The sequence below is a fragment of the Lytechinus pictus genome, chromosome 6 (genome assembly GCF_037042905.1).
Source record: "Lytechinus pictus isolate F3 Inbred chromosome 6, Lp3.0, whole genome shotgun sequence".
NCBI classification, from domain to species: Eukaryota; Metazoa; Echinodermata; class Echinoidea; order Temnopleuroida; family Toxopneustidae; genus Lytechinus; species Lytechinus pictus.
In genome coordinates, this window is record NC_087250.1 from 15,287,739 (window position 1) to 15,313,767 (window position 26,029).

The following is a 26,029-nucleotide window of genomic DNA, read 5'->3' on the forward strand; positions in this document are numbered from 1 at the left end:
TGGTGATCAGGTTGCTACACAACTTTTTTGAAGCACTTGCCCAGTCGGGCAAGTGAAATCCTTGGAAAATACTTGCCCGAAAATATATTTCACTTCCCCAGAAAAGAGTTTTTAAAACGTTTTACCACTTCAAAAGAAAGTAGTGCAGTTTTATTGCTTTTTTCCTCTCTTTTAAACGTGAACTGGCCTGTGTATCTTGTAGTTGTAATATTGTAAAAAAAATTCAAAGTGATTCTATCTTGCCTGCCATGACTGAAATTAGTTTCAATATGCCATTTTATTAATTCCCTCTATCATATATTTTCATGTACTTTTGTAAATGTCCATGGCACAAAATAAAAAAGGGAATCACTGAAAACAACGAACTAAAACTTGCAAGAAAGAAAGAAGAAAATGACAAAGATAAAGAAAAAAAGAAAAGGAAAGGGGGGAGGGTGAACAAATGGGTGAAAGAAAGAATGAAGGAGATAGAAAAAAAGGAAAGAAAAGTGAATGGAGAAGAAAGAAGGAAAAATCAAGTTCAAGTAAAAAATGAAGTAAAGAAAAAAAGGAAAAAAGAAAAAAAAACATGAAAAGAACGAGAGAATGTTTCCCTCATTCTTTGAAATAAAGAAAAAGAGAAAGAAGGGAAAGAAATGGGAGATGAATTAATGTGTGAAAGAAAGAATGAAGGAGAGAAAAAAACTTTAAAAAATGAGGATGAAAGAATGAAGGAAGGAAAAAGGGTTTTCTTCATTCTTTGAAAGAAAGAATGAAGAAATCAGGAAGGGAGGAAGGAAGGAAAGAATGAAAATAAGGGAAAAGGAAAGAAGGAAAGATAAGAATGAATGAAGGGAAGAGAGAATAAAAAAAGAAAATAATGGAAGAAGGAAAGAGAACAAAAAGAAAAAGGAGAGGAAGGGAGAAGGAAGCAAAGAACATTTTAAGGAAAGAAAGAATGAAGGAAATACAAAAGAAGGAAACTATAAGAAAAGAAGGAAAGAAAGAAAAAAAAATGAGGGAAATAAGAAAGAAAGAATAAAGAAAATAAATTAACACAGAATTAAAGGAAGGAAAGCTAGGAAATTATAAGAAATAAAGATAGATGGAATGAAAGAAAGGAATTCAGGAAGGATAGAAGAAAGGATGAAGAAAGAAGGAATGGAAAGAAAATTAAGAGAGAAAGAGAAAAATCAGGAAGAAAGGAAAGAAAGAATAAGGGAAAAGAAAAGGAAAAAAATAATGAAGCCAAGAGAGAATGGAAGGAAGAAAAGAATGGAAGAGGGAATGACAGAAAGAAAAGAAAAAGGAGAGGAAGGGAGCAAAGAAAATAAAGAAAAGGAAATGAAGAAAAAAGAAGGAAAGTAAGAAAAGGAAGGAAAGAAAGAAAAATGAACAGAGAGGGAGAAAGCGAGGAAAGATTGAAAATAAAGAAAGATGAAAGAAAAAAGGCCAGCAGGAAGGATAGAAGAAATGATGAAGGAAGGATAAAAAAGTGAAGAAAAAAAAGAAGAAATAAGTTGAAACTTCAAAAAGAAAAAAAAATCCAATCATCTAACAAAAATCTTACTGATATTTTTATTAAATATATCTTAAAAATTGTTAGAAAATTAAAATGTTTTAGAATAAAATATAAAATTTTGAAGTGAAACATTGTTGAACTTAAAAATCAGATGAATCATCATGGCATCACACACACGCAGCTACAAGTTCGCACTGATCACAAGACTCAAAACGAAAGCTGAAACAACTAGTTATGAAAACTCATACCTTGCTCCTCCAATCACATCACCAAATCAGTATTATGAAAATCCATATAATTATTTTTAAAAAATTCCCGACGATTTTGTGATTATTTTTGTGGAAAAAGTATTTTTCATGTGAGATTGTTCACTGTGATTGATCGGGGATGTGCAGGTCCGGAGGACAGGTGTGCACCAGCTTGTACATGTTTGTATGCTGACTTTGTTTGTGTGTGTCTTTGTGTGTAGATTTGAGAAAATAGCGCAAACCGGCTTGCAATATGAATTCAGGGAAGTCCTGTATTTTTGCTTTTGAAATATGGGAAAACTTTGTAAAATTTCATTTCACAGCACTTGAGAACTGCTTGCCCGAATCGGGCAAGCAGTTTTTGCCTTTACTTCAGAACACTTGCCCGACTCTAACTGATGATGATAAGGATGACAAAAATGATGATGATGCTTGTGATGGTAAATGTGTTGAAGCCAAACTGCCGAACCAAACAGAAGCTTGCCAAACTTGGCACTTCCAAACCAAAGCGAACACAAAGTCAAAGGCTTGGTTTGATGGTTTAGTATGAAATATCAGACTCATTTTTTTTTTCAAGTGTCAATAAACAAAATTTAGTTCTGTATGTAGGGGGCACCATACAGAATAATAGACATCTTCATTGATTAGTTATTGTTACACAATGAATGTATATTTTCAAAATCCACCGTGAAAGCTTCTGCCTCGCCTTTGATTCATTGTTATAAATTTTATAGCATTGTTAACCATGAATATATTTTTTCTCTTCATAAAATGGTAGGAGATTTGAAGCTAAACTTGGCATGAAAGTGTGAGTAATTAATTATATGACCATAATGGGTCATAACCGTAATAGTGAGTCAAAAGTCATATTTTGTTCGTTTTTAGACATAAAATTCCTTCCCCCCAACTGACAAAGTGCATACATGTATTAAATGGGGAAATGTATTTTTCATCTTCTGAATTACCAGTACATGAAATAATGAGGCTAGAAATGGAATCCCAAAGAACACAAAAAATTACAACGTCATATAGCAAGCAAAGCATCTAGTACCCTGATCGTGTTTAGGAAATTTTTTGATATGGTAAGTTAAAATAAGAGACAAACATCCTCAACTGCTTTTATTAATAGGCCTTCTGGTAAAATTCATATTTCATAACATGAAATGTGATTCCAAAGTCAATATTTTCTTAAAAGTGGTTTCATCTGGTGTTGAATAATAATAAATAATATAGGATTTGTATAGCGCACGTATCCACCTTGCTAGGTGCTGGAGGCGCTCCTATATTACCCCGGCTAAGCTATTCTACCGCTTCTGGTGCGCACAGCTTTTGAGGAATTACTTCCTGCCGGTACTCATTTACCTCACCTGGGTCGAGTGCAGCACAGTGACTGTGGATAAATTTCTTGCTGAAGGAAAACACGCCATGGTTAGGATTCGACCCACGACCCTCTGTTTGAAAGGCGAGAGTCAGAACCACTAGACCACGATGCACCCAATTACTGACTCTAAAAATAAGCTGAATTATCGGTTCCTCCTTGGTGTTAAAAGGTCGATGCCAAGTAATGTGTGCAGTGTTATAGCTACAGTAGACAGGAGTGGTCGGCCCAACCGGCACAGAAAATTTCTGACCACCAGTCATCATTATATATAAATAAATAGAGTAAACTTCACAGAGCAAAATGCTGAAAATTTCATCAAAATCGGATAACAAATAATGAAGTTATTGAATTTTAAAGTTTATCAATATTTTGTGAAAACAATTATATGCACTTAATATGCACATCATCATGAATATTCATTAGGTGGCCTGATGATGTCATATCCCCACTTTCCTTTTTCTACTGTTATTACATGAAATCATAATTGATTCATTTTTCATACATGTGTAAATGATGTGTCTCTATTATGATGAAATAAGTTGCGGCAATAAATAACAAATGTACAAATCAGTTGTCAATCCAATTGTTTTAGTTCTTGGTAGAAAATTTTTGAATAAACAATTTCATATAATAAAAAAAAATAAAAAACCAAGTGCGGATATATCATCACCAGCCCACCTAATGAATATTCATGAAGACATGCCTAGAACTGTTATCCAATTTTGATCAAATTTTCAGCACTTTACTCTGTGAATTTACTCTATTTATTGAGATAAAAATATCTCCAGCCTGGACCATCACTTTAAAGATTCTTACGCATATATTTGACAACGGTTTATTTCCCAGGACCAAAATCCAATTGAAACCAGTTGGATTTCCAACTGGTTTCAATTGGTTTCAATTGGTTTCAACTGGTTTCAATTGGTTTTAACTGGAATTTAACAATTTCCAGTTGAAACCAATTGAAACCAGTTGGGCAACTGGAAATCCTAACTGGAACCAGTTGGGTAACTGGAAATGACTTCCAATTGGGAATGATTTCTAACTGGAACCAGTTGAGCAACTGGAAATCCCAACTGGAACCAGTTGGGCAACTGGAAATCCTAACTGGAACCAGTTGAGTAACTGGAAATGACTTCCAATTGGAAATGATTTCTTACTGGAACCAGTTGAGTAACTGGAAATCCCAACTGGAACCAGTTGGGCAACTGGAAATCCTAACTGGAACCAGTTGGGTAACTGGAAATGACTTCCAATTGGAAATGATTTCTAACTGGAACCAGTTGGGCAACTGGAAATCCTAACTGGAACCAGTTGGGTAACTGGAAATGACTTCCAACTGGAAATGATTTCTAACTGGAACCAGTTGAGTAACTGGAAATCCCAACTGGAACCAGTTGGGCAACTGGAAATCCTAACTGGAACCAGTTGGGTAACTGGAAATGACTTCCAATTGGAAATGATTTCTTACTGGAACCAGTTGAGTAACTGGAAATCCCAACTGGAACCAGTTGGGCAACTGGAAATCCTAACTGGAACCAGTTGGGTAACTGGAAATGACTTCCAATTGGAAATGATTTCTAACTGGAACCAGTTGGGCAACTGGAAATCCTAACTGGAACCAGTTGGGTAACTGGAAATGACTTCCAACTGGAAATGATTTCTAACTGGAACCAGTTGGGTAACTGGAAATCCTAACTTGAACCATTCAGTTGTGTAACTGGAAATCCTAACTGGTACCAATTGGGTAACTGAGATGACTTCTAACTGGAAAGATGGGTAACTGGAAATGAATTCTAATTGGAACCAGTTGGGTAACTGGAAATTATTTCCAATTGGTTTCCAATTGGAAATTTTCCAGTTACCCAACTGGATCCAATTGAAACCAGTTAATTTGCATATTATTTGCCAGTGTGCACAGATTAATGTTTTATGAGATTAATCATCATTAACAATGTATCTATTTAATTCTTTACAATTTCAAGTACCACACTTTTTAAAGATTAGTATTTAGAATACTTAGCAGTGAAAACCATGTTCATAAATGTTATAGATTATAATTAAAACAGATTAAAGGATAATTAGTACACCACTAACTGTTACCAAATTACATCAAATAAAAGTACATATATTTGAAGATCTTCCATATAAATATATATACATGAAAGTCTGTATTTTATCAATGCCCTTTACATTGGTATTAATAGACATATAACACTGCTTCTGTGTTGGCATGATAAATAGTTACTGCAAATGCTAATTAATTTGTAACTAATTAAGTTCGTTCCAACTGGAAGTTCCAATTGGATCCAGTTGGAAACCAATTGGTTTCAACTGGTTCCAGTTGAAACCAGTTGCCTCCAATTGGTTTCAACTGGAACCAATTGAAACCAGTTGCCTCCAATTGGATTCAATTGGTTTTAATAGGGAAATTGGAACAACTGGAACCAATTGACAACAATTGCCAACTGGTTCCAGTTGCCCAATTGGTTTTAACTGGAACCAATTGGCAACTGGTTTTCAATTGGTTTTTAACTGGAACCAATTGGCAACTGGTTTTCAATTGGAACCAGTTGTTCCAATTTCCCTATTGAAACCAGTTGGCCAACTGGTTTCAATTGGTTTTGCCCTAATTGGTTTTAACTGGATTTTGGTCCTGGGTTTCAATGTCAGATGATATTCCTTCACTTTGGGCTTCAAGACCACTAACTCAGCCTGAAAAAAAACTTTGTAATGCAGTGAAATAGCGACCACCACTAAAATGTTCTAGCTACATGTAGAACACTGAATGTGTGGCATACTGTATCAACAATAATAACAATACAGTCCCATGTACTTATTTTTTAGTTGGTAATGCCTTCGAAACCAATTAGCGTCCATCTTTCAGGACCAAGGGACTGATGATTTATCTTTTTAGGGTAATTAATTGACCAGATTAAACTACTTTGAAGCAGTTGAGTGAGAGTTGTTTTGTTTGTCTCATGTTTCAAATTTCCCAATCATCACTTTCTGATCAGGTTTTTTTTTTTTTCTTTTTATTTAATTTGGAAAGGAAATAGGAACGACTTTTAATATTTTTTGAAAGTATTTAAATAAAAAAAAAAGAAAATGAAAATAACAAAATTTGTTTATTTGTAAATGTGTATTACAGACCATTCTAACAATGAATGTTTAGTTTTCTCAATGCTGGCAGTCTTTTATGATATATTTTTAAAAATATATATTGCTAAATATTGGAAAAATGGTAAACTCTGCTGACCAAACCGAACCTGATAATGGCGCCTGACTTGCTACAGTTTTTATCTAATTATTTTCTTTTTAACAAGAAATATTTCCTGTTTTTTATTTACAGCTTTCATTGTTGATTCTTTCATACCAAGGCTTGATAAATGGAGGATGAAGATTTATTTAGGTAAGATTTCTGTGATTTGCTTTATTAATGCAATATGCTACACAATACAGAGCTATTGAATGGTATGTGATCAGATAGATGTAAAATGAGAAAGCTCTCTTTGATATGGTTAAATTGCTTTAAATGGGGGGACTTAAGAAATGTTCTTTGCATGGAATATGAAATATGAAATATTTCAATATTCTCCTTTCAATGTAGAATCTGGATTTATTGATTTGTATGTCGAATTGTCATTGTACAGATTCCTTATTGTCAGATCTAATCTCTGATTTCATATTTTATTAAGAATTTTCATTTTCTCCTAAAACGATGTACAATACATGTATGCAAAATAACCATTTTCATATTAGTTTCAATGTCAGTTATGTTTTTTTAAATCGATCCCACTTGCAAAAAAATTCACTCCAGTAGTTTTTACTGTTGTGAATGTGTCATAATTGAATTTCTCATAATTTGCAAACCCTTTGTATGATACATGTATACATGTTCTCTCCTTCCCCTCTCTCCCGCCTTCAAATCTATTTCCCCGTGTACATGTATCTTTTCTTCGTCTGTCTTCTCTCAATTCCCTTTATTCTGCGGTTGCATGCTAAATTAAAATAAAAAAACCAATTAATGCTATAAGGAAGTGGAAATATATATTTGACCACTTTTTGTACATATCTCTTTGCATGAGCACCGCTGTTTCAACAGATTTCTGAAATTCAATCTACTTTCTGAAATGTGCTGGTCGGTGGCACTTGCAGGTCATGTATTGCAAATTACATGGTACAAGCAAAACAGTGCTGTTTCACTGAATACGTACCCTGTTGCATAAAAGTTACTATTATGCTATTAACTTTGTCATCGATGGTAACTTCCATGGTAATGCTGATCAACAGCCAATCAAAATCAAGGATTTCATGCAAGTTGCCTTTGTACATGTAATGGTAGCTTTTATGCAACGGGGCCGCCCTGATCTCGCCACCTTTCTGGCTTTGAAGGGAAGAATACTATTTGAAATTACCCTTCTTTTCTATATTCTGAAAAAGGCTTCTGAAAATCAAATTATTTTTGTAGTTATTATTATTATTATGAATAATCTTATCATCATTATTAAATTATTATATGATATTGACTGGCCTTGAGGGGAACATCAAATATGTCACTCGCAACAGAATCATATTGGCCTGAGTCTCTAGATGAGGGCAATATGGTTCTTTTAAGGGCGACGTATTTGATGTTTTCCGAAAGAAGAGCCAGTCAATATTATTATTACCTACAGTAAGGCTGTACAATCTGTAATTCAAGCTATTATTTGGAACAATAAATTATTTATATGCCTGTTTGCTTATCACTACTTTTGATTTCAGGTTATTCACTTTATAGCGAAGGAACCCTTAATATTTGTGATGTAAATTGTTACCTTTGCAGTTGCACATCATGCATGGCGTGCACATGCACTCAACGCGTAGAAATCTTGCGCTTGGGTTACGTTTGTGTATGCACTGGCCGCGCCACGCATTATCTACAATGCGTTGGTTCATAAACTGGTTCCAGCTAGATTTCTGAAATTATACTGAAATTAGCGATCAAAATCGGCTCCTACTTCGCAAGCGCACCAGCAGAAATATGGCCAATATTGCCCTCTGTTTTGAACAGGATTCCTATGGGCCAAACTCCGAGGAGGGCAACATGGCAAATGTTTACCTCGTTGGTCTCGGATTGAAAGTAACAAGCAAAATATGATAATGAGTTTTATTCATCTGCTAAAATACCTTGTATAGGTAATAATCATTATTATTATTATTGTTATTATTATTATTACTAGCAGAGCCCGTGGAAATTCCACGGGTTTTGGGGGTGTGATTAAAGTTAAATAGAATTTGTTGTAGATTGACATGTTTATTCAAGATAGGGAAAGAAATAAACATTTGAATTTTTTAAGAAGTTGTGGTTTGAAAGGAATGTGAAAGTTAGGTTTTTATTTGAAGTCGTAATTTGTTTTGAAAAATATATGATTGATTAAATGTAATAGTGAGAAAGTAAAAGGTGATAAAGAGTATAGGATTATGGTTATTGTTATTATTATTATTATTATTATTGTTATTAAATTATTATTATCAATATTACTATTATTATTATCATTAACATCATTATGTTGCACATTACAGGCAGCCTCACGAAGGACTGCTAAACAAGTTCACCAATGTCGTCAAGGGGTGGCAGTACAGATGGTTTGTTCTTGACCCCAGCAGAGGGGTTCTTGAATACTTCCTGGTAAGTTTATTAATTACATAGGCCCGTGTTCTGGGGAGCGTTTCATCAACATTTTAGTCCGACAAGTTGTCAGGTATGACATCTTTCCTAGATTCTGATTGGCTGAGAAGCACTGTTACTATGGTAACTGTCGGATAAAACAGTACTTGTCGGATGAAACGTCTGACAAGTCCTTTCATGAAACGCTCCCCTGAAGTCTGGTTTAACTTAGACCATGGTCTAACTCTGTGCTAAAATTATGGGAAGCCAAAAGTGTCAAAATTTTTATGAAGTTGTATGTTTCTTATATATTTACTGTGCTCTTTTCTGATTCTTCAATGGTGAAGACAGTGATCTATTTATACTTCCTAGACAATTATGAATGATTTGAGAGCCAAATGAGCTGAAATATGATATCTCTACTTTTAGTGATTTATGTAACAATTGGCTATCCATACTTAAACCACAACTTTAAACCTGAGGCTAAGTTAAACCTGACTTCAGAATACAAGCCATAATGTTCTCAATTTTAGTGCAGTTACATGTAGTATTCATGTATGCATTGTATTTACTTAATGATAATAATACGAAACATATGTTATAATTTAGTAATAGTTGGAGTTCAATTCAACTGGCACTTGAGATAACTCGGCCCCGCCCCTTCATATCTCTGCTGCTTTGTGGTCATAAATAGCATCAAGTAAATCCATTTAAACCACACAAAAAAAAACAATCATACATTTATGATATTTTGTTGAAAAACACATTTTGCATTGAAGGGGGGGGGGGGGGGGTCAAAATGAACCCCCCCCCCCCACTGTTAAATAAGGGTTAATGCACAATCTGACTGATGGTTATGCGGCGGTGTCCGTTCTGTGCACATGATATGACCAATACGATAATGCGTTAAATACTGTATGCAACTGGGAATCGAAGTGCCCCCCCCCCCCCAGGTCATTCCAAAGAGTCATCTGTTGAAAAGTTAGATGTCAGTTAGCCGGGTCTTCAATTAAAACAGGTGGACTTGGCATAATCTGTATAGCAGGTAGATTATACAACACAATATAAAGAAAAGGGGTAGAACCTGTATGCATTATATCTGTATCACATTTGTAGCAAGCATCACACTATGCAACTGGGAATCGAAGTGCAACCTCCCCCCCCCCCCCCCAGGTCATTCGACAGAACCATCTGTTGAAAAGTTAGATGTCAGTTTTGAGCCGGGTCTTCAATTAAAACAGGTGGACATGGCATTATACAATACAATAAAGAGAAAGGGCAAATCCTGTATGCATCGTACTCTGCATGCTTTTCAAGAGTTATGCCCAGTCACATCAATGAAACCGAGTCCAAATCGACCGATGGAACGTCATTGGTAATAACATGAAAGCTTTGACCAATCTGCGTCCTCTTTCATAAAGACTTGTTATCTTGTTATAATATAATATGCATAATTCTCTAAATCAAATTTACTATCAGCCAATCAGATTGAAGGATTTCAGTAGCTTTTAACTGTTATTGTGAATTTGATATTATAACAAGTTTTATGAAACGGCCCCCTGGAGTCAGCTTTGTTGTCGTGACTGTAGCATGACAATGTGCATTTGACTGATTTGAGATATTTACGTTCTCAAAGTATCACCTAAAAACAATTGTGATGCGCACTCTTAGTATGGATGATACTATTTCATGAGTCTTTATTTCTTCTCTCTCTCTTTAGAATGAGGAAGGCAAAAAGCAGAAACCAAGAGGAGCAATTCACCTGTCTGTAAGTTTCTTATAATGTAGCCTACAGCTGATAAACTTACATTCAGTTTGTAGCAAGTGAAGTTTGATATAGCTGTCAGGTGGGTGTTTCATAAAGCTGTAGCTGTTCGTAAAGTTATGAACAGCTTTACGCATGACTGGAACATGTTATTAGGTCATAACTCAATTACATATATAGGGACAGAGATTTTCCGCGATCGCGGAAAACGGACGGAATTCACGGAAATGGCCTTTTGAAACGGAAAGTGGCATTTCAAACGGAAAATCACGGAAAACATATTTTCCCTCAGAATACACAGAACAGCAACATAAATTACTCCAAAATCTCAACAAAATACGAATATAAAATGGCCACTAAACCTCACAAAACACGATCTCACTTCACTACAATCACGACAAAATCCACACATCGTGACTGCATGCTCTTCACTCCATCACACTAGATCGTACCCCTCGCCCCGGTCCTTCCCGACCGCACCGGCGGGGTACGGTCGATCGGCCGTATCAAAATCATTCACATGTATGCAGGTCGTGTGTTGCTACCCTCTACGTTTGAAGATGTACAGCACGATCTTGAAATCCAAAATGGCAGTTAGAACAAAATCGTTGACTGCTCAGAACGATGTCCAAAAAACCCCAAAATTATCGATAAAATTTCATTCAACCGTAAAATAATTCTAAAAATGTGAAAGGTGAGGATGTATTCATGTTAAATATGTTTGTCAAAATATTTTGTGTACCCGCTTAGATCAGATGAGAGCGGATTCTACTGCGTTGTTGGTACAGTGGCAGATACAAATTTGACCAGCGCGAGTGGCAACTTGTGTTATTGCTACTGAATGGGTAAACGGAACCGTTAATTTTTTATGTACACAAAGTCTATGGGGAAACAGAATTTCTGTTTTCTGACATGCTGAAACGGAATTTAAGATTTTCTGAAACGGAAAAGGCAATTTTTTAAAACAAAAAATCACTGTCCCTATACATAGGGATATTACATAGCACAATAAAGGATCACCAGTCATGTGTAAAGTCATTCGTATCTTTATGAAACACCCACCAGGACTTAATTATGACTGACTTTACGAAATGACTGGTGATCCTTTCTCAGAAGTATAGAAAACACCAATGAAATTTTGGTGCACATGATTTACCACAAGATTTGTAAAGTTGCTTATAAATTAGGAACAGATTTATGAAACACCCACCAGATGTATTTCCCTATTCTAGAAACCAGAGGGTGTTTCATGGGGTCAATGGGCCATTTCATTTAGCTGTTTGTAAGTTAATTATGACTTAGCGCACAGCTAGTAACCCTTTCTTGAGCTAAAGGTACGTCCCTGTGTAGCTGACTTAGCATCTAAGAACATGTTCAAGTTGTGTGTCAAAGTCATACCTAAGCTTGCAACCTGCTATATCAAACACAACCCCATACTCTCAGATCTGCACAATCTCAAATGCCATGATAATTAATTCTGAGACAACTTCATATGGCTGAAGACGCCAATTTAGAATTGGTGAAATGCTACTCCAAGTATTGGTAGTATATTTCCTACTATTGAATTTAAAAGTTCCATTGCTTGTACAGTAGTAGATCAAGTATTACTTAAGGACGTTCCACAGTTATAGTTGTGCGCATTATGATCTGCGCATAGTTTACACTCTGCGCGCTGACGTCACAATGGATGAACAGGTATTAATTAGCTGCGGGTATGAGCTAATTTTTCTCATCTTCTGCACTTTAACTGCAGATCCGATGCGTTATTTCATGAAGCTAAAAAATTGAATTATTCCATGGACCATTTTTTTAAATATCTCTACAATTTCAAAATACTTTACTCTGCAGTGCTGCCAAGAATCACGAACATGACCCCGAGTTTGAATAAATGGTAGAGTGGTTTTGATTTTTTCTTCACATAGATACTAAGCATTCGGCCCATTTTTGGTGTTTTAAAAAGCAAATTTGCTCTAATAAAAATGCTGATAGTTTAAAAACAAGCACATGAACCCCTATTTTTTAATGTTTGTACCTCTTAGATATACCTTCCTCTACAACTCTGCAAATTTTGGTGAAAATGACATGGATTTTGAATAAAGTGCAGCATTTATTGTACGTTTGTAGTTTGTTACTGAAATTTTACATTTTTCAGATTGCGAATTTGTTATCTTTTACGCCATTTTTAAGAACTGACAGTGCTGTTAAACTTAAAATTGCAAACAAATAGCACTATTAATAGATTATCCATTCTAACGATACAATTATTAACTCTCTTGCAAAATTTGATGACTTTTTCATGTATTTTGAATGAGTAATGGAGGTTTAAACTTATTGTAGTAATCTTGAGCGGTCTAAAAATGCCAAATTCTTTTGAATGCGCAATTCTTAAGAACATCAATTTGGGTGAACTTTGAAGCTCTATAGCAAAAAATCAAGCACATGGACCTATGTTAATTTTTGCATATTTAAAATATTAAGGTTCTTAAGTATCTATGTGCAAAGTTTGGTGAAAATGACATGGATTTCACTTTAACTGTGGAACGTCCTTAAATAGTAAAAGCAAGAGAAGTAGAAATCATTCATGTACATGTATGATGGGTGTTTCAGATACATAAAGTATTAATATGTATACTTTTAGATACCTCTTATTTTGGTGTTCCCCAGGGAGCTCTTGTATAAACATTATTCCTCTTATTTTGGTGTTCCACAGGGAGCTGTTGTATCACCTAGTGATGAAGATTCTCAGACCTTCATGGTGAATGCTGCTAATGGGGAAGTATATAGACTTCGTGCTCAAGATGCCAAAGAGAGACAGCTGTGGGTTAGCCGTCTGAGGTCTATCGTCCAGAGACAAAGGGATATGCTTATGGTGAGGTCATAATTGTAATAATAATAATAATGGCATGTTTACTCACGTTAGCCACTTCATTTCCGAAAACTGTTCTCCCAACAGGTCCTGCTATTATTATTATACTTCTTCCTGATTTATGGGCTTTGCCCGATGTCCTTTTCTTACCCCATTACTCCCTCTATCCTGCACTTTTTTCTGAGTTTTAATTTCTATACTAAAGAGATAAAGGATGTGCTCATGGTTAGGTCATAGAACTGCGCCTCAGAATGGTTTACTAGATAGATAGCGCATAATAAATGCTGTGTTTATTGATTAAATGACCATACCTTCTTTCCATCAAGGATATCAGTGACCCATCCATTATATTTATCATCAACAAAATCAAATCTTCGCAAGAACTCGCTTTGCAGCTGTGTTTATTTTACAATGTGGTGTTGTGATACATATATGATGAATTTCTTTTTGCTGTTGTCTTTTTGCACCTTCAAATAGAGTGTTCACTGGATCTAGATTTGCGTCTCAATCTGGTGTCTTTTTCATTTCTTTAAATTTTTTCCTTACCACAGGATTTCAGGGACCCGTCCCTGACAGCATCTTCCGAATCCCTCCACAACCGCACATCGTCAAAATGGAGTCTCCACAGGAACTCGCCACGCAGCTCGGTCTCCTCTCATGCCGGTGGCAGCGGTGGGATGCCGAGGCAAACCAGGACATCGGCCACACTGACCGCAACGCAAGAGTCCTTGAGGAATGCAAAAGACATCCTGATAGTAGCCGAAGAACAACAGAAGAGCATGGTCAAGGGATTGGAGGTAAGGGTTTGCTAACCAAGTGAGCGTTTCATGAAACAATCAGTGATTTTCACTGAGTATTGTTATTGGCTACTGTAGAGGTGTTGTGGCTCAGTGGATAAGTTTCCAGACTTTGAACCGCAACGTCCTCGGTTCAAATCCCACCGCAGCACTCGCGTCCTTTGGCAAGGCGTTTATCTACATTTGCCACTCTTCACCCAGATGTAGTGAATGGGTACCCGGTAGGAAGGAATTCCTTGAATGCTTGTGCGCCCGATCAGGGTAACCGTGCTGAAGCCGGATTAATAGTATGCAGCGCTTAGAAACATTTGTTTTAAGTGCTGTATAGATGTTGCATATTATTATTATTATTACTATAAACCGTTGCATATTATATGCTCCGAGCAAATAAGTCTGAAAATCACTGACAAATATTTTCATGAAACACTTAATCTTTAAAAAAATGTCAGCTCTACCAAAGCCAGTGTAATAAAGCTTCATTATTGTAGCATGCTTTCATAGAGACTTCTGATAAAGTAGTGATAAGTGCTCTTATAAAGCATGTGTAGGTATTATGATTATTATTGTTTTATTTTCTCTTTCTCATTTTTTAGTCATTACCAACCACAGGACCAGGTATCAATAGCTTAGACCATGTGAGTATGTTTTCTGCATTAAACCTGTTTTTAGATTATAACTAAAACCCTATGGCCCTAATTTATTAAGGTGGTTTTGAAAGACATCGGTTGAACCCATGGTTTATGCAGATTTTCTGTATAAATTACGCTTAATTAACTATTGAAAAATGCCCAATACTGATGCGCGCTTTTGTCAGAGTGCACCAAATTGACATCTGTTGCCATGTTTAAGTACGTATGCTATTTTATTCATAAGTCCACTGTTTTGAATAGTGGACTTATTAATATAAAACAAAGGACTCATGAATAAAATAGCGTACTCAACCCTGGCAACAGGGTCAATTTGGTGCACTGTTACAAGAAGGCATCAGTATTGGACATTTTTCTATAAACATTGTAAATTATGTACTTCTGAGGGTCTTGGGTTCAAGTCCAAGCCTCGGCGTAATTTCCTTCAACAAGAAATCGATCATCAATGTGCTGCACTCAACCCAGGTGAGGTAAATGGCAGGGAACCCAGGTGAGGTAAATGGCAGGGTTCCCAGCCCATCAGGAAAATCATGGAAAATTGTTTTACTTTTTTCCAGTCAGGGAAAAATAAGGGAATTTGAAAAAAATACCTCAAATCAGGGGAAAATGCCTCAAATGAGGGAAAAATCTGGAAATTTTGATCGGCCCAAAAGTCAAAAGCACGGTAGTCAGTCAGACTCTGTCATATTTTTTTGCATATCAAAACAACATCCACTGAATGACTGGTTATGGTGGTACTATTTAGTTTTATATTATTGTTTTTATACTGAAAATACATGTAATTCACTGCAACAACTTAGAAAACATGCGAAACTGGGAATGGGTTCAAATAACTATCAGGGAATTTTTAAACTTCGTCAGGGAAAAATCTGGAAATTTTGTTTTCTTGTAAAGCTGGGAACCCTGAATAGGTATCAGCAAAAAGTAATTCCTCAAAAAGCTGTGAGCAAGGGAATCGGTAGACCAGCTTTAATAGTGGAGGTAATGTAGGAGTGTCTTGACCACCTAACAAGCTCGGTGAATACTGTATGTGTGCTATACAAATACCTAATAGTATTATTATTCCCTCTCATCCCTTTTTTTGCTGCCTTTCCAGGATTGTTTATTATTGAAAGCAACTTCCCAAGCCACTATGGAATGCTTAGAAGACTGTCTCACGATGCTGCAACGCCAGGAGTTGACCCAAGGTCAAAGGTCGGCCGAGGAGCTTGAACTCTCACAGAGCATGGCCAACATCAGGTACATGTAATGTGTTGTTTTGTGGTAGTTCTTGTATATTAATGTAGATTACGTTACAAAATAGTGTATTAGTGGGACTGAAGGCAATCTTCAGTAGTGGTACATGTATGAGAATGTTTATTGGCTTCAAGGTGCTGTCAGTGAATCATTTCATTTTATTGCAGATCCCAGTGGCTATTACTTTGTAACTTATAATCTTTTCAAGTCCTGAGCTTGTAATTCCCATTTACGTTTAAATGTTTTATTTTTAAGAGGCTGTGTGTAGGGCTGACCTAGCTCTAGTGAATGACCTGTTCACACATGTTGTTGCATGGGTTTCAAAATGTTTTTTTTATATCGCTGTTCATGAACTCTTGACATTTTTCAGATGATGTTCATACATATTGCCAAATGCAGCAATCTGTATGACATGACAACATCAATGACACCTTAACTATAATTTATGTCAGAAGTATTACATGTAAGCCATTTACCACAAGGTGATAATGCAGTGCCCTGTGGGACACCAAAAGTTATGCATGATACATTTCAGATGGGGAAGTACTGTTTTGTCCACTCGTGAAAGAATGAAATTGTCCATTGTGAGCAGTGCAATGTCTTGTGTAGTTGCTTAGACGTGCATCATGCTATAGTGCATATCATGCATTATAACATTTCTGCATGAGACAGAAGTTCTTGCTATCTTTAAATAAGAACATTGGTCTTTTTTTTTCTCTAGGAAAAGAATTATCAGACTACAGAGTGACTTTTATGAACAAATAATCAGTTTACAATATATTGACAGTATGATGAAATCATAATGAAAGTTATGTGTGTGTACATTTAAAAAACACATTTTCTTATCAATCACCAATACTGACAAGTGTGCACTCCAACTAAAATTATCCTAGATTTTAAATTTTAATGAAGCTATATCCAACATAATCAAGTATTTTTTGCACATGCACAGTATAGTCGACACTATTTTTGTAATATACATTTTAATTATTCAAACAACTCAGTTCTCGACTCCATTAGTCAGATGTGTGTTTTACTTTTATCAATTAATGCATTTTCTTGTTAGGTCTATTAATATTGGTTCTTGAATAGTAATGTCCATAGAAAAATTAAAGAGATACACTGAATGATTAAGAAAAAAAATTGTCAGTTTAATGGAAATCCTTGTCAAGAACACCATTTTTTATGTCGTGAAAGATTATTTTCTCTGACATAATTTTATACCATTGGAATAGAATAGGAGGTATTCTGTGGTCTTATTCATAGGTGTACATGTACATGTAAAATTTGATATGTGCCAAAGTAATGTATGGTTTGCTGAGGAGTACAGTTGTCTGACTATTGCAGTGGTAAGTGATGAACACCTGAAATTTGTCAGTGTTGATATGTATCAAACTACTGGGTTTTTTTTTTTTGGGGGGGGGGGTGTGGTTCTCTTTCAGGACATAAAATTTTTGTTTTCTGATTAGTCTTTTCATTTAATTGACATTTATTAAAATTAATTTTTCAAACACACTCAGTATATCAAATACATTGTATATTAGAGTATATATATATATATATGTATCAAACTATTGGGGTTTTTTTTTTTGGGGGGGGGGGTCTCTTCTCAGGACATAAATTTTTTGTTTTCTGATTAGTCTTTTCATTAAATTGACATTTATTAAACTATATTTAGAGAATCTTTAATTATGTAATATAATCATCCTGAATAATATGATGTAATTATTGCATCAATATATGAAAGGGTTTGATGAAGACCTGTAAGGAAAAGTGATTGAGCAATCATCATCCCACCCTTACAACAAAATAACAGTTGAAAACACATGTACATGTATATAGAGACCTTCCTCTCTATCCAGCATGAATTAGATTTTTATTGAAATATCATTATTACCCCAAATCAACAAGGGATTTCATCAGACTTGCCTGCTTATTTTCACCTTTGTTCTTGGTATCTCTTCATCTCTTTTGTTTACTGTACTTGTACCTTCTCTTCTGCTTGATTTTATGTCTTTTTGAGGTGCACTTTGGGATGGTCCAGGCTGGAAATATTCATATCTCAATAAAAAGAGTAAAATTCACAGAGCAAAATGCTGAAAATTTGATCAAAATCGGATAACAAATAACAAAGTAATTGAATTTTAAAGATTTGCATTATTCTGGTGAAACAGTTCTAGGCATGTCTTTATGAATATTCATTAGGTGGGCCGATGATGTCATATCCCCACTTGATCTTTTGTATTCTATTATTTGAAATTAGGTTTATTCAAAAATGTTTCTACCAAGAACTAAAATAATTGTATTGACAACTGATTAAGTGCATTTGTTATTAATTGCCGCAACTTATTTCATCATAATGGAGACACATCATTTACACATGTATGAAAAAATGAAACATTTATGATTTCATGTAATAACATAAGAAAAGGGAAAGTGGGGATGTGACATCATAAGCCCACCTAGTGAATATTCATGACAATGTGCATATAACTGTTTTCACAAAATATTGATAAACTTTAAAATTCAATAACTTTGTTATCCGATTTTGATGAAATTTTCAGTATTTTGCTCTGTGAATTTTACTCTATTTATTTAGATAATTTCAGCCCGGACCATCCCTTAAAAAAAAAGGATCTATGTTGTGTATGCTAATTATTTGCATCCTTTGTTTAATTCCTAATAATGTAGGGCCCCCGGGTCTCATCGCAAGGCAAAACAAATCAGGTACCCTTGACTGTATGCTTGTTACAAATCATGAAATCATTGTAAAGAATTATTTTTATAATAAAATTGGTGGATTTGTATTTACAATCTAAACTTTTTGTCATTTTGGCTGGTTCATTTCCATTCATTATTTACTACTAACATCTAACAAGCATTTATTTATGAAACTGGTTTGTGTTATTTTCAAATCCATTCAGGACTGAAATTAGTAAGAATTTGGGCATATTTATTGTCACTCAAATTAATATTTACTACATTTCATTGATTAATTCTACTTAATTCTTCTTTAAAAATCCTACATGTACTTACTAATTCTACATGTACACTACCGGTAATTTGACAGAAAGTCATTTTTGAGTGAAAATTTTAAGAATATTTGCCATATTCTAAGAATACATTATTGAGGATTGAGGATGCTTTGTCATTATGCCATATTCGGATTCAGATTTTATATCAGGATATAGATCTAAGTTTGTAATAATAGTGATAATAATAATAGCATGGATTTATATAGCGCACACACCATCCAAATGAAAAATCTCTTTTCTGATAGTATAATTTGTGATAAGGAATAGCTCCCAACTTGTTAGTCAGGCTCTTACATGTAATTGAAAAGATATTACAAAACATCCGGCTCCTTTAAGGGTTATTGGGTGGGTATGGGGGGGGGGGTCCTTAGAATGGGTTTAGATGCTAACTATTTATTTCTATAACACTCATCAACCACTTTTTTAGGGAGTTGGTCTCAATATTTTGATTTGTTCACATGGATACATATATCATATCCAGACTTTTGTACCCCCCTCTACCCCACCACATTGATGCATACATGTATTATGGAATAGTTTCACTTGTGTATGTTTGACTGTGTGTTATGTGTACTTTGTACATTTTATGTGATAACCCCTATTCCCATTTTCCTTGCCATTCGCTCTCCAACTGTACATGTATACATTCTTAAAAATATATTCTATATAGGTTTAATTCTTCTCCGCAGATTTCATTGTATGTGTATGTATGTGTTTGCTGGGTTCATTTGGATCTGTGTAAGTGTGTCTCTGTCTCCCCTGTTTTGTTTCTGTCTACCTGTCTCTGTTTACAATGTCTGTCTGTCTGTCTCTCTTCCTCTCTTTTTATCCCACTCCCCAAGTTTGTTTGCATTCCTCTCTATACCCTCCTGGTTCTTGCTTCGTCTCTTTTCAATTATTTATCTGTCCTCTCTCTACTTTTCTTTCTCATAACTATTATTTTCTCTCTTTCTTTTTTCGTCCTCTGCCCATTTCTCTCTTTCTTCTTTCTGTATTTCCTCTCCCCTCTCTCTCTCTGCTTTTACCCTGAGTCCTCCTTTTTTTCTTATAAATTTAAATAAATAGCTATCCCATTTTTTTTTCAAGCACTGTATGTACCTTACTCCTGAATTAGACCCAATATTATTACAACACATTCCAGTCGACATTCCATGCATTTGGTTCATTGGACATACAGCTATATATTTTTTACACAGTTTACATACATGTATGGGGAATCCAGTGTGTTGAAAGTTTGAAAGAAATCAGACAATACAAATTTTATGGACATTTGATCAAGACAGGATCAAGACTGTGTAATCTCAAATTGGCAACTCGGTCAGTACATGTCACATGTGATAAGAGACAACTAATCCATTTGTACTTACAATTTTTTATGTTTTTTTAATGTGTTTCAAGAAGGCAATTTAAGGGGATTTACCAAACTTTAAAGAGGGGTTCAAAAGGGGAATGAAACACTTGGAACAAGTTAGGTTGTATGAAAACAAAAGAATATAAAGATATAAACAACAGTTTAAGAACAATTTGACAAAATGTCAAAATCACTATCATATGTAGATCCTCCTATTGGCAATGTGACCAAAATTAGTGATGTCACACAAGTATAACTCTCCTTTGAATACTGAAAATATACCCCAAAACGTATAGTTTTTTGCTCTATCAAATGATATTACTAACTTTTGTTTGTGATATTTTTTATGTGAGCACCTGATCTTTGGATAGACTTCATAAAAGTGACAATTTTATGTAGAAAAGTAATTGGGGAATTGTACAATAGTAACATCACACTGAAACAAGTTAGTTGCATTGCCAATAGGGAGATGTCCACATTATTAGTGATCTTGCCATTCAAATGCTCATAACTTTTTTATTCTTTGCTCAATCTTTCTCACATTTTTGTTGATTTGTTTCTTTGATTTTTCTATTTTCACACAAGTTAACTTGTTCTAGAGTTTAATTTTCCTTTAATCTGTGCCCCGTCTTACAAAGAGTTACGATTGATCCGATCAATTGTAACTGTGGAAATCCATCAGTGTCATTTTTTTTTTCTACGAAAAATTTGCACAAAGTCCTTTATGTGCAAAGAGAAGCGCAGTGAATTTTCAAGAAAACAATGAATGCGTGAATATACATCATAGCTAGAAAATATTTTGAACAAACATGCATAATAGATGTTGACGTCGTTGGCCCTCCATAGTTGCGATTGATCGGATCAATCGTAACTCTTTGTAAGACGGGGCCCAGATCTTTGAAGAGTCTTTGAAAGGAAACCGAATTCATTTTTTTTCCTCTAAAGTTTTAGAGAAACAAAAATTAATTCAGTTTCCTTTCAAAATAAATTAACTTCCAATATGTTAAAAGAGACGACAAAAGTATGGAATCCCATTGAGCACAAGAACTGGTCACATGGGCTCGGTCTCACAAAGAGGTGGCGATTGTAGATTTTCATCAAACTCGGAAATTGCGATTGATCTCAAATTTCTATACTAATTTAGATCAATCACAATTTGAGGTTGATTAGAATCTGTCACTTTGTGTGATGGGGCCTCGACATGTGTAAAACTTGTGTGTGAAGACTTCCCAACAGCATTAAGGCATGGTCGCACTGCACTTATAGATGCAGAGAGGATGTAAAACGGAAAAGAATCTTGCCCTCTGTTGGAAAACGTTATGTATCCGCTGTGTACTCTTTGCATAGTTACATGTTTCATATGCTCTATATCCATCGAGCATCCGTCCACTGTGATTAATTGTTCGCCCATTTTGTCCATTGTCTGGAGGGGATGAAAATGGATGGAGCCACCCCGAAATTTTGCTTGTCCGCTGTATCCGTTATGGATGCATTTTGTGTCCGTTGGCCAGTGCGACCAGGCCTTAAGAAACCATTCCCAGGGCCCCGTCTTATAAAGGGTTGCGATTGATCCAATCAATCACAACTATGGAAAGCCAGCAAAGTCAACATATGAAATACATGTTTATTTAAAAAAAAATTCTAAGTATGAATGTATATCCATAAATTAATTGATTTCTTGACAATTTGGTGTGATCTCCTTTGTTTACAAAAGACATTTTGCAAATTTCCTGTAGAAAAAATTATGACACTGATGGATTTCCATAGAGTTATGATTGATTGGATCAATCGTAACTATTTGTAAGACGGGTCCAGATGTGTTTATTCCTAGTATTCTTAGATTATGAAGAGAGGCTGCTTTGCAGTTTATTGACTTAATGATAATGAGCATCCAAGATGTTGATTTTGGTCACTCGTTAATTAGTTGTAAATTCCAGTAACCAGGGACAGTGCTAAGGAGGGGTGTTGTGGTGGGAACAGGAGGGGGGTAATGGTGCCCCTCCTCACCCCCCCTGATTCTTTGAGTGATCAAAAGAAACAAAATAAACAACACAAAGGTATTTGGTGAAGAAGAAGGAATTCCGGATTTCGAGATAGAGAAGCCTTTGCGTAAATGTAAGTTTAACTGCGCAAGACCTGTTATCTGGTTTATACAAATAACAACTTTAACAGTGGGTCCTGTTGCTCCCCCTCCCCTTCTCAAACAAAGTCCATAGCTGGAACTGCCCCAGTCTGTTAAACAGTAATGAATTAGTATGTAGTGCTTTCAGGTGCACATGTAAATGTACCATGCGTTACTGATAGTAGTACCTTTAGGCTTTACACATTATGACATATTTCATCCATTTTGCGTCCTGAATTCTTATTTTGAGGATAATTCCGTGCAAGAAAATTCTCAACTTCCATTGGATAGCATAATTCATGAGGTAAAAATTATTTTCATAATATACTGGATATACACTATTATTTGTCTCACGTTTATAATAGATCTAGGCTTTTTTTGCTTGTGTAAGTGTACTACTTGCATGTATCATGTTCCAATGAAAAATCAACAAAAAGAGGCAGTAATGAAACAGGTACTTTGAATCCTGCCTATTGAGGTTTGATAAAGATTCAATATAAATGTGAATTTATATTACTGTACTAGAATGAGACTTTTAGGAGCCAGGGATTGAACCCATGACCCACTGTTTATGAGGCGGGCACTCTACCACAGAGCCACCATGCTATACAAAAGAATGCATTGGGCCCCGGACCCTGGAATCACCCCCGTTTGTGGAGAATGTTGACCTCTTTTTTATATCTTGGGTCCCCGGCCTCATTGGCCTCCCATGGGCATCTTCTAGGAACCAGAGTGAATATATATTGATATTTGTTTGAAATGAATTCAATTCTCATAATCTACACAGTGTTGACATCAGGACACACCTCCCGGAAACCAGACCCCCTGCGGATCACCAAGCCATCCAATCAGCAAGCAGCAGAGCGATGACATCACCGCAGAGGGGCGGACCCGGAGGCATAGGCGGACCCAATACCAACACATCTCATAATGTACCAACCCCTTGTAAGTTGTGCTTTGTGAGATTTTATTATTCATTTTGATACATGATTAGTGCCTCAATTCTTTTTATTTGTTATTAGTGTTCATATCACTTTGTAAATTATGCAAAAAATCGGGATGGTGTTTTCATAAAGCTGTTTGTAAAGTTACACACAACTTTACGAACGACTGGAACATGTTCTTATACAGAAGTCAGCTAGATAGGGATATATCATATAGCACAAGAAAGGGTCACCAGTCGTTCATATAGTCATTCGTAACTTACAAACAGCTTTATGAAATGGGCCTTGGGTGTGTAACATAAGATATGATTGATATTTACAATCGATTGTAACTTATTGTACATGGTTTGTATAAACTTACAGTTACAATTAATACATGTAGTTCAGTAGATTGTATCTTCTATGGCCTTGATGTTTTAATGAAAACCATTTTGTATTTTCATCCGTCTTACATGCATCAGTAAGCCACGATGATGAGGTCGCTGATGCGGATGATGATGCCGATAAGGACCTCGGTGGAGTCGAAGAACATAAGAGCATCATCCTCCATCTACTCTCTCAACTCAAACTAGGAATGGATCTGACAAAGGTAGGTCCGAGGGTTCATTGGTGGAAATCCCAGGGGGGACACGTCCCCCTACCCAAAAATAGTAGGGGGGACACAATATCAAATGTCCCCCCTACAATTTTTGGTATTTTATGATGGCAAGAATCGAAATAAAACATGTATTTTGGATGAGATGACCTTACTTTTTGGATGATAACCTTTTTTTGCTTGACAAATATATTTTGGTCGAAATGATCTAACATTTGGGGTGATAACTTTTTATTTTTGCCTTTGCTTGTCAAATTGTCCAGCCCCTGGTCCCCCTACCTTTGGGGAGAGATTTCCGCCCTTGCGAAGGTTAATAGCCATTTGGTCAACACCCCCTTTTTCTACTTGACATTTGGTCTAGAGATGCAAAGTTCTTGAAGAATTTTGATGAATCAACTCAAAACAATTTCCTTGCTACAGATAAATTCTTTCATTCATTGACTTTGTTCTAGTCACTCCAATACAAAGTTCCTGAGAATAAATATAAAGCTTTTAACGGGTGTATTGAGGATGAGATATATTTGACCTTTGACCTCTTGTTCCAGGTTGTTTTACCAACTTTTATTCTGGAGAGACGGTCATTGCTTGAAATGTTTGCAGACTTCATGGCCCTTCCACACATGTTTGCAAGGTAAGTAGGCATCACATCTAATATTACACAGGTTCAAGGATGTAGCCAATGTTTTGACTCTGCTAAAAGTATGGCAAGCCGAAATGTCAAATATATTAAATCTGTCAAATCTGTGTTTACATTGTATGTTCCTTAAGCTTATTTTCTTCTTCCTTCATGCTTTAATCATGGAAATATGAACTGTTTTAGCCATAATTCCATGACAGTATTGAATGCTTTAAGTGTCATATGGGTGACACGACATTTGCTCTGGTGACAAATGCTCTGGGCTTTATTACGTCTAAGATATAGGGTTAGTGTTGCAGTTCAGGATAGGGTATAGTGTTAAATCCAGGGTTGAAGTTGGTCATTCCATTAGTGTGTGGAATTCACAATTGTCGCCAGAGCAAATGTCAACATTGTTAACATTTGTAACTTCTGGAGGTTTCCATGGCGAAGAAGAATAGTGTAGTAGGTTTCATGGTACACCATGTATCTTTCTTGGGCAAGTGTTGGTCCCGAAAAGGACCACCCAATATTGACGTTTCGACATGTGTGTTCTTGCCATCTTCAGGAGAATGAGCAAAGTTTGTAAAAGCAGACCTGCTTTTACAAACTTTACAAAAAAGTCACAAATAACATAAAAATTCTTTATCATTTACAGAATACCAACATTACCGACAGCTGAAGCCAGGATGCTTGCTGTAGTAGAGTACTATCTATCTTCATTTCATGTTGGACGAAAGGTAATTCTAGAGGGCATTTTATTCATTATTCTTTGTTTTATCCTAAAGGCCCTCTCACATCAACCGAAACTCGCCCACAACAAGTTTTGAACATGTTTAAAGGTTTTCTGCGTGCAAATCAGACCTTTGTGCTAGTAGTCGTTGTAGTAATGTCATCATTGTTATTATCATTATTATTATGTTAAGGGTCATTTTTATCTTGTATTTTCCATGTCTATATTTAACTTTAAAAACCTTTAAATATAAAATAAACTGATAATGATTAATCATCTATAACCTTTGACCTGCAGGGTTCTCTTGCCAAAAAGCCATACAATCCAATCCTAGGAGAGACATTCCACTGTTCGTGGGTGGTGCCTTCCTCTCCTTCCACCAGCCAATCACAGGACTCTATGCTAAACGGTGACCAATCAGGACGAGGGGCATCATCAGATGGGAGGGGGTCAGACAGGGTGACCTTTGTTGCCGAGCAGGTATCCCATCATCCTCCTGGTGAGTCTATCAAAAAAGTTTTGAAATTCTTTAATCCTATTTT

At 35.7% G+C, this 26,029-nt stretch overlaps 1 protein-coding gene across 4 annotated transcripts in view; it reads left to right on the forward strand.

Annotated features, from left to right (window-relative positions):
- The window catches only part of LOC129263722 (oxysterol-binding protein-related protein 11-like), a 37,621-nt gene that overhangs the window by 683 nt on the left and 10,909 nt on the right, over positions 1–26,029 (forward strand). For 2 of the 4 annotated variants that reach the window (XR_010293909.1, XM_064101032.1), the window contains exons 2-14: positions 6,483–6,542; positions 8,696–8,801; positions 10,501–10,548; positions 13,256–13,414; positions 13,963–14,208; positions 14,802–14,843; positions 15,952–16,094; positions 18,783–18,818; positions 23,387–23,544; positions 24,005–24,132; positions 24,684–24,769; positions 25,413–25,494; positions 25,785–25,986. Coding sequence is in view for 2 of the 4 variants with exons in the window: in XM_064101032.1 (XP_063957102.1) it covers positions 6,520–6,542; positions 8,696–8,801; positions 10,501–10,548; positions 13,256–13,414; positions 13,963–14,208; positions 14,802–14,843; positions 15,952–16,094; positions 18,783–18,818; positions 23,387–23,544; positions 24,005–24,132; positions 24,684–24,769; positions 25,413–25,494; positions 25,785–25,986 (1,459 nt within the window). In the remaining 2 variants the exon portion in view is untranslated. The remainder of the gene's footprint in view (positions 1–6,482; positions 6,543–8,695; positions 8,802–10,500; positions 10,549–13,255; positions 13,415–13,962; positions 14,209–14,801; positions 14,844–15,951; positions 16,095–18,782; positions 18,819–23,386; positions 23,545–24,004; positions 24,133–24,683; positions 24,770–25,412; positions 25,495–25,784; positions 25,987–26,029) is intronic. The other 2 variants (XR_010293910.1, XM_064101033.1) reach the window with 1 other exon arrangement.